General features: G+C 38.8%; 1 protein-coding gene across 6 annotated transcripts in view; it reads right to left on the bottom strand.

Annotated features, from left to right (window-relative positions):
• The window catches only part of dgkh (diacylglycerol kinase, eta), an 81,301-nt gene that overhangs the window by 56,429 nt on the left and 9,444 nt on the right, over positions 1-15,428 (bottom strand). For 2 of the 6 annotated variants that reach the window (XM_086051470.1, XM_086051473.1), the window contains exon 3: positions 5,440-5,550. In XM_086051470.1, coding sequence (XP_085907596.1) covers positions 5,440-5,550 — 111 coding nt within the window. Of the gene's footprint in view, positions 1-4,002; positions 4,162-5,439; positions 5,551-6,186; positions 6,276-6,438; positions 6,581-9,557; positions 9,651-15,428 lie in introns of those variants that run through there. The other 4 variants (XM_086051478.1, XM_086051472.1, XM_086051474.1 and 1 more) reach the window with 4 other exon arrangements.

Below are 15,428 nucleotides of genomic sequence, written 5' to 3'. Positions count from 1 at the left end.
CGCCAAGCACACGTGCTCTGTCTATTAAAATGGAGCCCAGGGTGTTTTGCAGTTTAACTTAATTTACATATTACAAATACCATATTGGGATTCTTAGTTTGGGGTTTTCATTGCCTTTATTTGCCCCTCAAGAGGCTGCTGTACCAATGCCTTCCAGCAAGACCTAAGACTTGCTGATCAACTCTTCAACGGGACTTGGGACTGTTCTCCTGGGTGTGCGTGGGTGTACAGCGGGTGCACCAAGCTTCCTTCCACATAACCGAAAAAACATCGGGTGTTACATTTCATTGGAGGCAGCCAGAGGCAGTTCCCCTTGGTTTGTCAACACAGTGAGACAAGAAAGACAACAACGGCCACATACATTCACATTGCTCCAAGTAAGACCAAATGATCCGGACCTTTTAGGCGATAACTCACTTTGTTCCATCCGACGGGAAATGAGCGTGACCACATAAGAGCACTTCTACAAATCCAGTGTGTTTACTTTGTGGTTGCTGCATCAAAATGCATGTATTAAATGCGAAGGACATGTTGGCAAGCGCCAACATGTATTTGGCTGAATGGTTGAGGGAGAGAATGATGAGGTGGTGTCCATCAAGAGCAGCAAATGGACGATGAGCAGGACCGGGAGAATGTGACAACCCAAGCTGTAATGTGCAAGTCACACATCAGAGGTCTTAATGTGTGTGTACGTGTGTCTGTTGGCCAAAAAAGTGCCAACCCAAACACCCTGTTACGCTCTTGGCCAGCACATGGTTGCGTCATTTTTATTAAAAGTGTATTTGTGTGAGTTTTATGGCTTTTAGTTTTTACAGTTCCTTTTACACTCCCAGTCACAAAAAAACTTGTGTTTCCACACAAAGAACCAGAGGTGGGCATTCAGTCAGACTGATGGCCCGTCAGTCTGTCACTGACGGATGGCCGTTTTGCTGACAATTTATGATAGGCGGGAAACTAAAAAAACAATAAAAAGAGGTGCTAAGCACTGACAGAATTGGGTTTTCGTCCATCAGTGTAATCGTCACAAACCGGTCAAGTACCGCCAGACCTCTCAGTCCGCCAATGACGGATACCCGTTTTGTTGACGACTGACGGAAACACACCTCACGTCTCTTGTAATGTATGCTTGTCCACAGTGGTTTCTTAGAGAGGACTGCATTGACCATATAGTGTGAGACTACTTTCAATAGGATGTCTGCAGGGACTGTGATGGCCGGCTGTGATTGGCTAAGGAGGCGGAACCAGAAGGCGTCACTTCACTTTGCTATGACAACACAAATTGGCAATGTTTGTTTTAGTCTAATAGTTTATGTATGTGTATTTATTTACATATACACCTTTAAAGTATTGGTTTTCTGTTAAATCTTGGAGAAATTATTTATATTCAAGACTGTCTCATGTGTCTGAATACGAGCAGGGTTGCTTCCATTGACTATACACTTGGAAACTTGGAAACACTTTGGGCTTCCTGTAGAGTAGGTGGCAGTATGCACCAAAGAGCTGCAATTCGCCCATGAACCAAGAAGGACGAGGAGAAGAAGAACAAGAAGAATTCAAAGAAGAAGAAGAATTTGAAGAAGAAGATGAAAAAGAGCATTTATAAACAGCAGTTGAAGCTTGGATTGGATTTTATTTACCCTTGGCCACAGTGCGGAGCTAGATTTTGGTTAAGTTAAACCATTTTAAGCTTTAAATTAAAACTTTTAACCGTTTTAGGAGTTAAAATAGTTGCAGGTAGCCATGGACTGAAGGATCGACCGATTTGTGACGAACTACGGTGTTTTCCGGGCTATAAGCCGCACTGTTATATAAGCCGCACACACTCTATTTTTAGAATATTTTGAAAAAAAAAAAATTAAATAAGCCGGACCTTTATATAAGCCGTACCTATCTATGTTGAAAACTGTTATATTTACTGCATTTACAGAACGATTATGAACTGTAAATGTACATGTATGTACCTGAGCAGATTCTTTCCTAACAGTGCCTTTTAACACTGCAGCAACGTTGCTGATTAAAACACAATAGAACCAAGAGAAAATAAACAGTACTTATCTTCATTTCACTGCCGACTGCCGCTCCAGTTTGTCAGCTAATGTCCACCAGACTCCACCATCTATTGTTCCACTACATGCTACATATGCAGCTTTCTTGTTTTATGTTAATAAAGTCAGCCAATCTAACACACGACGTGCTAAATCAACAATAGTATTTCACATCGAAAACAACAGAACAGACGTAACATCAGCCAATCGCATTCATGTGCACTTCCCTGACCTCTAGGAAAACAGAATCAAAGCATTACAGCACCTAATGCAATAACCTAGTCTATGGCGCCCTCGCCTGTTGAACTCCTCCACCTGCAGTCACATCCAGTTAATGGGAAATGTTTTGTATTGAATTGTACTGTCATTCCGGTTACAGCGCCCGAGCGGTGGAAGAAAAATCTAGAGAATAGCCGCACCGGACTATAAGCCGCACGGCTCAAAATCTAGGGGAAAAAAGTCGCGGCTTATAGTCCGGAAAACACGGTAACTGATGAACTAGCGAATGGACTGATTGAGGGACTGACCCACTGAAGATCACAGATTGGGTCTGCTTGAAAAAATGACGGACTGACGAATGACGGACGGGTACCCAGGGCGCTGACGGATGATGAATGACGGACCGGCAAAATTTTGTAAAATGCCCACCTCTGCAAATAACACACATGCACACAAAAATGTCTTGAGAGAAGCTGTTATGAAAGCTCACAGGAAAAGTGGACAAAAGCAAAACGTTCCAGACGCTCGAGTACCAACAAACAGGACTTTGTAAAAGTCTCAGGCCACCATGTCATTTTAGCCATGCTATAATGAAGATACAAGTAAATAACTACAATGGCACTTGGTGCAATCTCACAGTGAGTTTGAATGGCATGGTGTTCGACGTCCGAAAGTCCATTGTATAAAACTGAAGATGACAGTCGGACAAGCAACATAGTGCACAAACAATGGAAGCCTTAATTATTTTAACCAAAGATCATTTGTTTTTGCTATCAAACCTGTTAATTAGAGCACGACTGATACTGGACTTTTGGACCTGGTAGCAGTATTTTGGGTATCCAGTGCAATAAATATAAAGCATGTTGAAGTTCCATTAAATGTTAGGTAAGCTCCCTCTCTGTCCATTTTTAAAACTAGATTGAAGACACATTTTTATACTTTGGCTTTTGACCCGACGTGAGACTGACACTTTTCTGCTGTTTACCAGTATACTACGTTTTAGTATCATTAACATGTGTTTTAATTGATTACTTTCACTGTCTGTTGTTGTATTATTGCTATTTTTGTTAAATGCAAAGTGCAAATAAATTAAGATCAGGGGATGTTGTTAATATGTTGTCAGCTATGGGCATGTGAAGCCCTTTGAGACTTTCTTGTGATTAAAGGCTTTATAAATAAATTTGACATGACTTGACTATGTCACAGCTGCAGCTGTTATGAAATTCGCTATATACAGTAAATAAAGTTGTATTGAATGTATTGAATACACCATATATATGTTTTAGTTACTTGCCACGTATTAGATGTAATTGGTTGTATTAAATGTTGCCTTTTTTTGTCTGTTTGTTTGTTTGTTTGTTTGTTTATGGGTTTTTGTTTAAATAGAGTGCTTTGCATTGAATTTCCTACTTGACCTGTGTAAAGTGAAGGAGTGACAAAGATGTAGGGCAGAATGATTGTGTTTTTATGCATGCACAAAATGGTGCTGGAAAATAGTCCAATTATAAGAAAATATAGTGCTTTACTTTTAGGATGATTGCGGCTAAATGTTGACCTACGTTAAGTAAATATCCGATGTATCAGCCGGGCTCTAATTGGGTCTTCACACAATAGGGATGCATTAATGTCATATGGAAACACATTTAAACAATGATTACGCAAACTGGACCCCATGGTATCACCATACGGTGCGAGTGCATCTCTACAGGCGATGGGCTTAAGGCTGTACTGTGCTGACCCGAATTCTCACTAGGCCCTCCTCAGATCCGCTGGCACCCAGAGGTGGGGGTGAGTGCCGCGCGCCAGTCCAGCACACTGACAGAGCTCGCCAGCATATGCGGCTCCGGGACGCCCGGCGCAGCGCTCGCTCTTGCCAGCGGCCCAACGCGCTGCCGGACTAGCACACGCACATGCATGTACATGGACCGGGAAGTCGTGAAGGGAATGTAAAAGTAAAAAAAGAATGAGGAGAAAATAAGAATATTGTGATGTGATGTTCTATTCCCAAACAGTTATGCAATTTATATAAGAATAATCCTTCTAAATTAATATTGTAGTATTATACTGTATATACACAAATTAATACATTCAAGATTTAAAAATGGCAAATAAATACATGTAAAATAATGTAATTACAACTAAAATAAATAAAATATATATATCAATTGATTAAAATACATGGAAATTATCTAAAATAATCAAACATCCATCCATGCATTACCCTCCTCTCATCTAGGTCTGGTTTATTAAAAACAAATACATACAAATGAATTTAAATACATGCCCATAATAATAAAACTAGATATATTTAATATATCAAAAACTACAAGAACAAAAATATACTTGATGAGGTGAGGTTTTTCCTTGCCTTCTTGGGGGTTAAGATCAGGACATGTTGTTAATATTTGTTAACTCTGCCTTTGAGAGTTTTCTGTGATTACGGGCTAATTAATAAATGACTTGATCAATCATATGCACCTAAAAGTAAGGGAATGTAACTAATATACATAATCTGTCAATATAAATACAGTAATTAATCTTATACCTCAATATAAATACCTCAAATTGGAAAACGGAACGTAAATAAAGTGGTGTGTAACTATTTAATTTCAAGATTTGAAAATTTTGAATTTTTTTTGCAATAAAGGTTAGAACATTCATGCTTCTACTGGTGAAGGTTAGCGGTATGGTAATGATTTTTTCCCCCTTGAAACAGATACAAATAATAAAACTAATTTATTGATACAGTCTATGATCCACAATGTTGTACTTAAAATTGGAATTTCCAAATGTGGAACTTCTGAATATACAGCAATGTGTCAGGCAGGAGCAGAAGGTGGGTGTTAATCTAAAAATAACATTATAGGAGATTTTTTTTTTAAAGCAAAGGTGCGACTAGTAGCAAACTAAACAGACTTTTGAAAGTTATTTATTGAAAAAATAAAGATAGTATGTGGAAAGAAAAGATGTGGAAAACGCTGTTAATGATTGTGAGTCTGTAAGGTAATGCGAGTACTAAAAAATATATTTTACAATAATATAAATTAATTCATCTTTTCCTGTTGTTGTTTCCTGAAAATGGAATGTAATATAAAATAGACAACCTACTAGTATTTTCCTTTTCTATTGGTTAATATTTTTACATTTTACTACCGGTAATTCAAGTGCACATTACCTTGGCGTCTTTGGCGTAGTAAAGTGTTCGGCCTCTCAGCTTGAAGTAACGCTTCTTCCACCTCTGGAAGGAGCTGGTCTGTTTCAGCAACAATCCTTCCTTTATGCTCGTCTGCAGGAAGGGAGGGGAAAGAAAAAAAAAAAGCACAAATAAAAAACTGTTTTAATGTTCCCATGTGGTGCAAATCTGTTTAAACTGCATCTTGCAAAAAACTGATACAAAATGTATTTAAAGGGCTATGTTTCAATTTATGTAGTAGCACTGAACATACATTGTGTGAATAAAGCTTGTTTTGAGCCCAATTTGGAGTCAGATGCGTTTTTCTCAAGCGACAGATCCATCCCCAAATAACGGAAGCAAAGTTCCTGCGTTTGTGTTGTTTATGTGCGTTTATGTGAGTCACACATTGATTCCACAACAACTGAAACGTTGCCTTCGTGTAGGTTTGTCTGATACAGCGATGGGCACTTTACACTATTTTGCCGGTTGATCCTCTGTCTGTGATCTGGGCACCCGGCATCGTCCCTCCGTTCCTATTCATGAAAATAATTGCCGTCTGTCCCTGCCCGTCCTAGTCCTTTTAAAGCGCATCCGTCCTTACATTTCATTAGTCCATCAAACCCGCCCAAAACACACCAAACAAAAATGTGCATGACGCCATGGGAGAGAGGCTAAAAACATAATTATAATTCATAAACATTATCTACAGCTCATTAGCTGGTTAATTTCCTATTCACATCCGCTTACCGACTGGTAGTATCGTGAGTGGATTGATTTGTTTACAACTGTTTAAGTTCAAGACCAAGGTAGTCAAGATAGCATTTAGACTACGGAGCCCGCCTGGGGACATCACGAGAATATTTAACCGAGCTGGGCATTCGTCTGTGCTTTAGTCCATCTATGAGTTCCCGTCTATATTTCAGACCCGCCCGGTCCACTCCTAACACGCAGCCAAACAAGTAAAAAATAAAAAATAAAAAATAAAACAGTGTTGTATACCTTTCGGTCCCACAGATGCAATGATGTGCCCCATCTTGTTTTTATTTCACCGATCACCACGCTGTGCGTCTCCGTGTGTCAGTTGTTTTTATTTGATATTTGTCTTTATTTGGCAGCGTGTCTGCTTGTGCAGCGCCTGCGTATGACGTGAAAATTATATTCTCGATGCTGATTAGCTGTTGCCGACGAGGGATGGACTGGGAACACGTGGGTCGGCCGGAAATATTGCCCAGAAGTTCTAGACGGATCGACGATGCGCAGCTCTGATATTTAAGATTGTTTTATAACGCAATACAATTGCATTTTATAGAAAACTTTTGTGTAATAATGCAATATGTTTTCAGTTTTTATTGTGTTATTTTGCATATGTAATTATATCACAATAATTATTGTAAAATAATGCAATGTGATTTTAGGAGGAGAACGAAAGACTTCCACTTCTGGGTCGTAAGTGTACGGCAGCGCTGGCATGAGCATGAATGGCGGTTTGGAGAGAGTTTTATGCTGTAGAGATGTCCCAGACAAGAACATACTTCGCATGCAAAGGGATACGGTATTTACTAAATGCTATCATTTAGTTAACAAAACAAAATTGCTACCCACCTTTTTGCTACATCCCATACATACTAGGGATATCACAATATTGGCAATATCATGATATTGCGATATTAAATTTGAGACGATATCGTCGTCATCATGTTACATTATTAATAGCAACAAATCTGTTTAAAAGCCCATGTTGTTTTCCATTTATGCAGTTCCAGCACCCTGTGGTGGTTAGTTTATTAGTGCCGTTAAATTTTTTGTGTAGGGACATTTACATGCAACTGCTCCTGTTTATTTTATTTCTATTTGTATTCCGTGTTCTACAGAAACCATACACACACCCACACAACGAAATTAAACAGAAATTAAACAGATTATTGCTCACATGAACAAAACTATGTTCTAACCAATAAAAAGTCCCATCGTCATCCCAGCAAATATTTTCAGCATTTCCGTCGGCCCGCTTCAGCCGAACACAGTATTGTGAACTTCATAGACCATGACACTTTGCACTGCTGAGTGTAATATTTATCAGAAGGCCTTGTTTTACCTAGTGAGCCTGCATAGAACATATTCTTGAAAAAAATATGTTTGAGTTGATTTTGTCTTTAAGTAAATCTGCAATGACTCAAAAGGACTGTCAGTTTCCTACGTTTTACTTTCCATTGAAAGTGACTTACTTAAATAAAAAAATTTAAAAAGTCCTAGGTCAACTTGGCTCTACTCGCCGCTATTTCAAAATTGTACAACAGAAAACTCCACAAATTATAGCATTGAATGCATTCATTGGAGACACTAACACACAACAGAAAACAAGGGTCTCCCTTAATTTTTTTTCCACAACCGTGGAAGCAATTTTATTCAAGGGGAAACGGGGGGAAAACACCAGGTGACCATGCCCACAGACTCCTGGTCACCTGCAACCTGAATGACAGCAAGTGGTAGAGAAAATGGATGTATGGATGGAAACAAAGGACTAAGTGCTGATATGTGGAGACTGTGGAGTATAATAATACCACAACAGACACTGCATTTTTGTCTTTCTTGCTATCAAAACCAACAGCGTTTACAAACCCTAGAAATACGACATGGTCGTACCTGCTTCTGCTAGTGGAAAAACATTGTTTAGCAATCTTGTAAAAATAGGGGAGGTGTACAGTTTATTCCCAGTACTGGATACAAACAACGTTTTTTGGAGGAACAATAAAAACATCATCAGCTTCTTCGGCTAACTAAAACACTTAACAAATTTTTTTCCTCCAGTCAAAAGTGATCATCACATCCTCAAGACAGCCCCACAAGCATTTATTAGTGGCTTCCATGTTGGAAGGGGTTGACGGTTGTTAAGCTGAAAACAGACGGCAAGACGGAAAACTTCCACGATGGCAAGAATACGAGGTCCTGTCCTCGACAATCTCTGACACTTTCAACCTTGTTATGTGATGCCAGCAACATGCACTGCAAACACATGGCTGCACGTGGAAACGATAAAACATGCACACTGACTCGCGCGCAGACACACATACATACACACAGGCTATTTATAGCGCAGGAAGGCTGTTCTTGGAGGGGGGAATTACAAACAGAGACACAGGCCTGAAGCTGACATCCTGCCCACCAGCTGTGTCAACTTAAACACAGAAAGACTGCATTGGACTACAAGCAGATGCACAAGTTAGCATGGACTGCGTGAGCCTTCAAAAACGGTGTAATGTAAAAATCACTGCCGTTAATTTCACAACGATTGTGAATATGAATTATCTTATTTTTTTGTTAAACAACATAAATGGATTTGTCCATATTGGTCAAGGTATTACCTAAGTCAGTATTCTAAAAAGCCTCTTTCATACATATGCTGCTAAGTTGCCTGAGCCTACAGTGACATGTCTGGTTAGACGACATCAGCGATTACAAAATAGACGATTACATAGATGGGAAAAAATGGGCTTCCGACTATGCTTAGTCCGACTATTTTTTTAAGTCTCCAAAATCTAAGTCTACAAAATGGGCAAACGTCATAGACGGATAGGCGGACAAGGGCGTCATATAAGGGGTATGCCCGGCTCTGATAATTACTATCCAATATGAAAGCAAAATCCTGTCTGATTTGAACGAGAACGTTTAACCAATGTTCTTCCTTGGAGGAACTTAACCACAAAACAAGAAATTGGATTTTGGAATGCTATCTGACACACGATGGCATCGGTATTAACATTATAAGTCACAACGTTCTTTAAACTCTCATTAGTTCCTGTATACACCAATGGTCACTCATAGTCAGTCTTCCCATATATAAAAACAAATGATATAGAATGATAGAAGCAAATGGCCAAAAAAGCTTGAGTATCATGTTAGATGAATAACCATATCACAACTGATGATTGTTGTATTTTGTAAAATTAAGTTTTTAAAAATTCCACTGATTTTGACGAACCTCTTAAAAAATCTTATTGACAGTTACCAACTGTATCAGCAAACTATTGCCATGTCAATTTCTTTTAAACATTTTCTTTCGATTACCTATAAGTATTAAGATTTTGAAGGATTTATGGCACAAGAGATCATATACCGACCTTTTCAACATTATTGCAAACAGGACCCAAGGTGACAGTTAGCTTACTCTTACTGCAGAGGTAAATCATTTCATGGCTTGGTACAGTAAAATATTAAACCGATTTTCTTTCATGGATTGCCTTCATATGACATAACAAAGCTGGTTGCTATTTTTAACAAATCTCCTCCTTAGTCTTAAGTTGATATAGCATCCATTCGCCAAAGCCCTGAAAGGACTGTGATGTTGTCTTGTTATGGCAGAAAGAAAATGAAAACAGTGCAACGGTTGTCAGCCAATGTTATGGTCATTCCTCTGCTCTGTTTTCCATTAGCACTGCCGATGGCCAAATTCCTGGATTAAGGTGAAATACCTCCAATGTGGACTTCCCTATAAGGCCTTCTTTGCCGCGCGCTTGCAACCGCAATCAAAGCAGAACTGAGATGCTCTCGTGGCATATGAAGTCATCGCCCAATTTGGAGTCCATGAAAAATACTGTAAATCCTAAATCTGTTTTTAAAGAGGTGCTCCCTTGACTTCTCTTGAATTGAACTGTCCTATTAGCTAATTGGAGGGTGAAACGGAAGGCGTACTGGCAGAAAAATATACATCAATCGTTGCACAAAAATGTGAAAAACTGTCATCAGCCATTAGTTCAACTCAGTGAGCATCTTTGAGATTACCTTCCCGTGTGTTTTGCTTTTTGCCACTACATAAGGGTACCAGTGATGGCAAAAAGAAAAAAAAAAGATAATTGCCCCAGCACAGGAAACGTATTGCTATCCAGATGTATCTGTCCTGGCTGCTCAGTAAAATAGAGTATGCAGTGAGATGATATGTATACCGCAACGTGAGCTCTGTTTTTTTGTTGTTGTTTTTTTTACCTGGGTGTTTGCTATACTTTATGTTCTTGTTCCTTCCCTCCGCACGTTCATTTGTTGCACATCAGTAATACTCATTTTATTGTTTGTCTATTTTAATATGAAAAGGAACTCCAACTGTAATGTCATGTTTGCTCTATATGAGTTATTTGGTTGTTGCTAACATAACTATTAAATAAGGATTTGGAAAATAATTTCCAGTTTCATACATTCTGTAAGAAAGTTCACTTGCATATATATCACCATTGTTGTTTACGTCGCAGTGCATATCAGGTAGTGACGTAACATGTTTGTTCGCTGTTGTTTTTAGCAGTCACAGCGATCTGTTAGCAGGAATACATTCCTCTGTTCAGCCTTTGCAATTCAAACCAGAGTGTAGTCAAAGACATGAGGAAAGTGAGAAAGAAGCCCGTGATGAAAATGTCGAGTCGATATCGTGTTTAATCGAGTTGTTGTGGTCAGTGATTCTGACATCTGTCTATCTGAATGTCTATCTGAATCATTAAAAAAATTATTTTCTCAGGATGGCCTCCACTTAAATCAGATACTTGGGAGGTACAATTACACAGAAGATGTAATGGTGGAAAATGGGAAGAAAAAAAATGCCTGAAAGGCTCTAAAAAATCAAAAATCAGAAAAACGAATTCTAGAAGTATGTGTTTGGATTTGTATTTTTTTTTTTGCGGTGGCACCACAGATGGGTAACAGCAATGGCGATCAAGAATAATAGCCAGGTGTTTGGTCCTCTCTCTGTCTGCTCAGTACAATATGGGTTGAGTCAACAATAATAATTAGATAAGTCCACAGACTCAAGAATACACAATTGATTGTTCATACAATTTAAAGATAGCAGTGATTGGCATGTTTTTTTTAATTTTTGATAAATGTTACTTACAGTAAATTAATTGTTTTATGACAATATTTTCACAAACATATTAGTCAACAACATGATAAATGGAATATTAATAAATGATATCACTGATACCAGTGTTTGTAGTCTATTACTGCCATTCCAAAAAAAAAAAAAAAAAAAAATACCAACAAGACAACAGACCACAATATAGGCATGTTATGACAGAGGAGGCTATAAATACACTAAAAGACAACCTGATTGCAAATGACTGGGATCCAATTTGATTTGACTGGGATCCAAAATTGTCCAGTTCTGGAAGTCAGCAAAAATAATAAAAACAAATACAATCCATGGATCATGAAAGGTTTAAAAATGCTTGAAAAAAAAACAGTTTATACAACGAATTGTCAAACACAGAACTAAGGAAGCAGAATTTAAATACAAGAAGCATAAAGGTTAATTAGTAAGTATTATGCGAATATGTAAAAAAATGCTCTAGTATAAGTCTAGAAAATGATAAAAAATAATATTTAAAAAAATAGATTATATTAGAGTGAATAAAGGTACGGGTGGCATGGCCGATTACTGGTTAGCAATTCCACCTCACAGTGCAGATGTTGTGGGTTCCAATCCAGCCCCGACCTTCCTGTGTGGAGTTTGCATATTCTTCCTGCGCCTGTGTGGGTTTTCTCCAGGTACTCTGGTTTACTCCACACATTCCAAAAACATGCATGATAGGTTGATCGTTCACCCTAAATTGTCCATAGGTATGCCCGCGACCCTGCTGAGGATAAGCGGTTCGGATGATGGATGGATGGATGGATGGATGGATGGAATGAGTACAGGTACCTCGAAAGAGACGTTCTACTACTAATATTTCAGTGAAAGTGATAACAATAAAAAAACAATGGAAGAGATAGTTAATCAGTTCAATAATTACTTTGCAAATATTGGACTAACTTTGGCAAAAAAAAATTGCTGTGACAGACTTCCACCAATTGCGAGAACATTAACATGAAAATAGTTAAAAAGGTAATAAAAAGCATACAGTACATAGACCATGTGCTCACATTTGTAATTTGTCATTCCAAAATGGAAAATTCCCAATAAAATGAAAATAGCCAAAGTCATATCAGTGTTCAATACCGGCGATAAACATAATTTCACATCGGCCTATTTCTCTGCTCCCATAATTCTCAAAAATCTTGAGAAACTGTTCAGTGAAAGATTATGAAAATTTCTTTGAAAAACACAAATTAAGCAGTGATAGTCAGTCTGGATTCAGAGCAAATCGATCTACAGCATTAGCATTAATAGAACTAATAGAAGAAATCACTAACTCAATAAACAAGAAGAAAATTGTGATTGGGACCTTTATTGATTTTTTAAAAAACATTTGAATATTAAATATTCAAATGCTTTTAATATTAATAACTAATCAAGAACAATATGGGATTCGAGGGGTTGTTTTGAATTGGTTAAGGAGCTATATGGAGTTGAGGCAACAGTTTGTGGACACGGATGGATATACAGTAGGTCACAATGCCTGGACATTGTGCGTGGCGTCTGACAGGGGTCAGTACTGGGACCAGATATATTAATGGCATTTGTAACGTCTCCAAATCTAAGATGATCGAATCCAGCCCCGGCCTTCCTGTGTGGAGTTTGCATGTTCTCCCTGTGCCTGCGTGGGTTTTCTCCAGGTACTCTGGTTTACTTCACACATTCCAAAAACACGCATGATAGGTTGGTCTGTCTATTTCAAAATGTTTCCCGTCATTCATCAACCATCAGCAAAACGGGCATCAGTCATAGGCGGATTGACGGACCGGGCCGTCACCTAGAGGGAATGCCCAGCTCTGCTAATTGGATGTTCTATTTTCCCCTATTGTCCCTCCTTGGCCTCCATAGTTCCTTCACTTGTCTCCATCTACTTCCTGTTGCCAAGTAGGCCAGAAGTGATCTTTAAATAGCGCTATTGCTCTCCTCCATCCGCTGGCCCGCTCTTCAGCTAAATTGTGATACAGCTCAAATCCTGTTGCGGAAAAGAAATGAGTAACCTGAGTGCCGCGCAGCTTCCTCCCACACACACCACTTGGCCACCGACAGGCCAGCAACTGCAACACACACACTTGGGTTTGCACACAAACAAGCCTACACAATGGACAAAGGCTGTAGCGGTTCAAATGGATCCAGCAGCTGTGGTTGGTCAGTGGAAGGCGAAGTGGAGCAGAGAAGCTCGTGTTCCTTTTGACAAGACCCAGACAGTCAGTTTAACGAGGTAGTCGCAAACACAGGACTTGACCATCTTTGAACTTCAGCTTGGCCAAGCCACAGTCAACAAGAGACTCCATTACACTAATGGTCCCCACTGTCTTACCTTAAAGCTCCCGAGCTTTGTGTGCCAAGCCAATTACGAGTCCCTGTGGAGCCGATCTGATTAATGAGTTTGCTTTATGAAAAAACTCCTATCCTAATCTATCCACTCATCTGTCCGTCGGGAAAAAACAGAGCAAGGGGCTCTTAACTGCCTCTGAATCCCTATCTCTGATAATATCCTGATACAGCAAACTGATCAAAAATATATTAGGACACTTATAGGAGATGAACAATTAAGAAAATAGGATCATCTTGTTGTTTTTTTTCAAAATGCTGGTGTGAGTTTTTAGGAGTTTTGCCAAGAATACGATTGTCCAAAATGTCAATGCAGGATGAAGTAGCTCTTACTTTATTGATAATTTATTTCATTGCTTTCCAAAGCATCAACTACCGGGAAGTACCAGTACTTCAGGGGAAGTCAACCCAAACACGTTTTTTTCGAGAATATGTTCCCAGCAGGCCCACCAGTTGAAACAAGCCATTCTGATTAATAGTGCGTTTGTTGAATATAAGTTTAGCAGCAAAATGCACTCCTTTTTAGCCATCTCTGGCGGCGGCCATTTTGTCTTCTGTCGACTGAAAATGACAACTGTTCAAAACGACCAATCACGGCTGACCTTGTTTTCTGAATCTGAGCTGTGATTGGTCATTGTGAGCAGTTGTGATGTCATTTTCAGTCAACAGAAGACAAAATAGCCGCCCCTAGAGATGGCTAAAAACTAGTGGATTAACACTTATTCCACAAGGCAATATTTATCAAAATGCCTTGTTTCAACCAGTGGACTTGCATAGAACATATCCTTGAAAAAAAAATGTTTGTGCTGATTTCCCCTGACGATTTTCAGCTTTCAAAATCATATGGCATCCCTGTGTATGGAAACAACCGTTGAACATGATCAGTACAATATACAGCACAGGGCTTTTTGTCTGAATAGCAGATAAAATGTCATAGGACATAAAACATTATGCATGCTTGATGTGCATGTTCTAAATATACATACAGTATATATTACAAATAATCATTACAATAGATTGTTTGTTAATTGACAATTGATCATTTCCACCCAATATATTGATTATTTGTGATTCTACCGTTATCATTGGTAAAATATTGTGATAATAGTGTAACAAAACTTATTCTGCAATTCCCACCCATAGTACCTTTCCAGTGACTAAATGACAAAATTGAGATTGCACAAAATTGTTGCATCTGAGCTGCTACAGAAGATGAACTTGTGGTGAGGAGGTGTGGAAACAAGTATAAACAAGTTTGAAGAGGAGCAGTCATTTGAAAGGGCAGTTGTCTCATAAAAGAACAAAAGGAAGATTTAGTTGCAGAGTATCAAAGGGGGCTCAGAGAAAGACCCCATTTTCATCTCTTTTCCTGTTAACTAATATTGCAAGAAGCCTGCGGGACTCTAGGATAATAAACTCTAGGCTATACACAAATGCACATATAAGCTACAGTTAAGTAGATTTATGTATCGTTCCCAGCCTCAAATTGTATCCTGCCTATTTTTCTAGGCGTACTGTATACAAGACTGCAACTGTGGCGAATAGCACATTTTACTCATCTGTCCATCAGATTATTGGCCGCGTAGACAAGATGACAGCCTCAGTCATCATTGCTTGCAGCGAGAGTCCATTATGCCTCCATTATGGACTCGTTTTCTTGGCGAGAATGCTGTGTTTGTGAAGGCAAAACAATCAAGTCTTTTAGAGATCTCCACTAAATAACTTAATATGCTCACTTTTCCCCTGCGGCTGTCTACGCAAACTG

This window comes from Filicampus tigris, chromosome 14 (genome assembly GCF_054856515.1).
Source record: "Filicampus tigris isolate MCC_2025a chromosome 14, RoL_Ftig_1.0, whole genome shotgun sequence".
In the NCBI taxonomy this organism is placed as follows: Eukaryota; Metazoa; Chordata; class Actinopteri; order Syngnathiformes; family Syngnathidae; genus Filicampus; species Filicampus tigris.
Note: the sequence above shows the minus strand (reverse complement) of the source record. Positions and strands in the feature narration are given on the sequence as shown.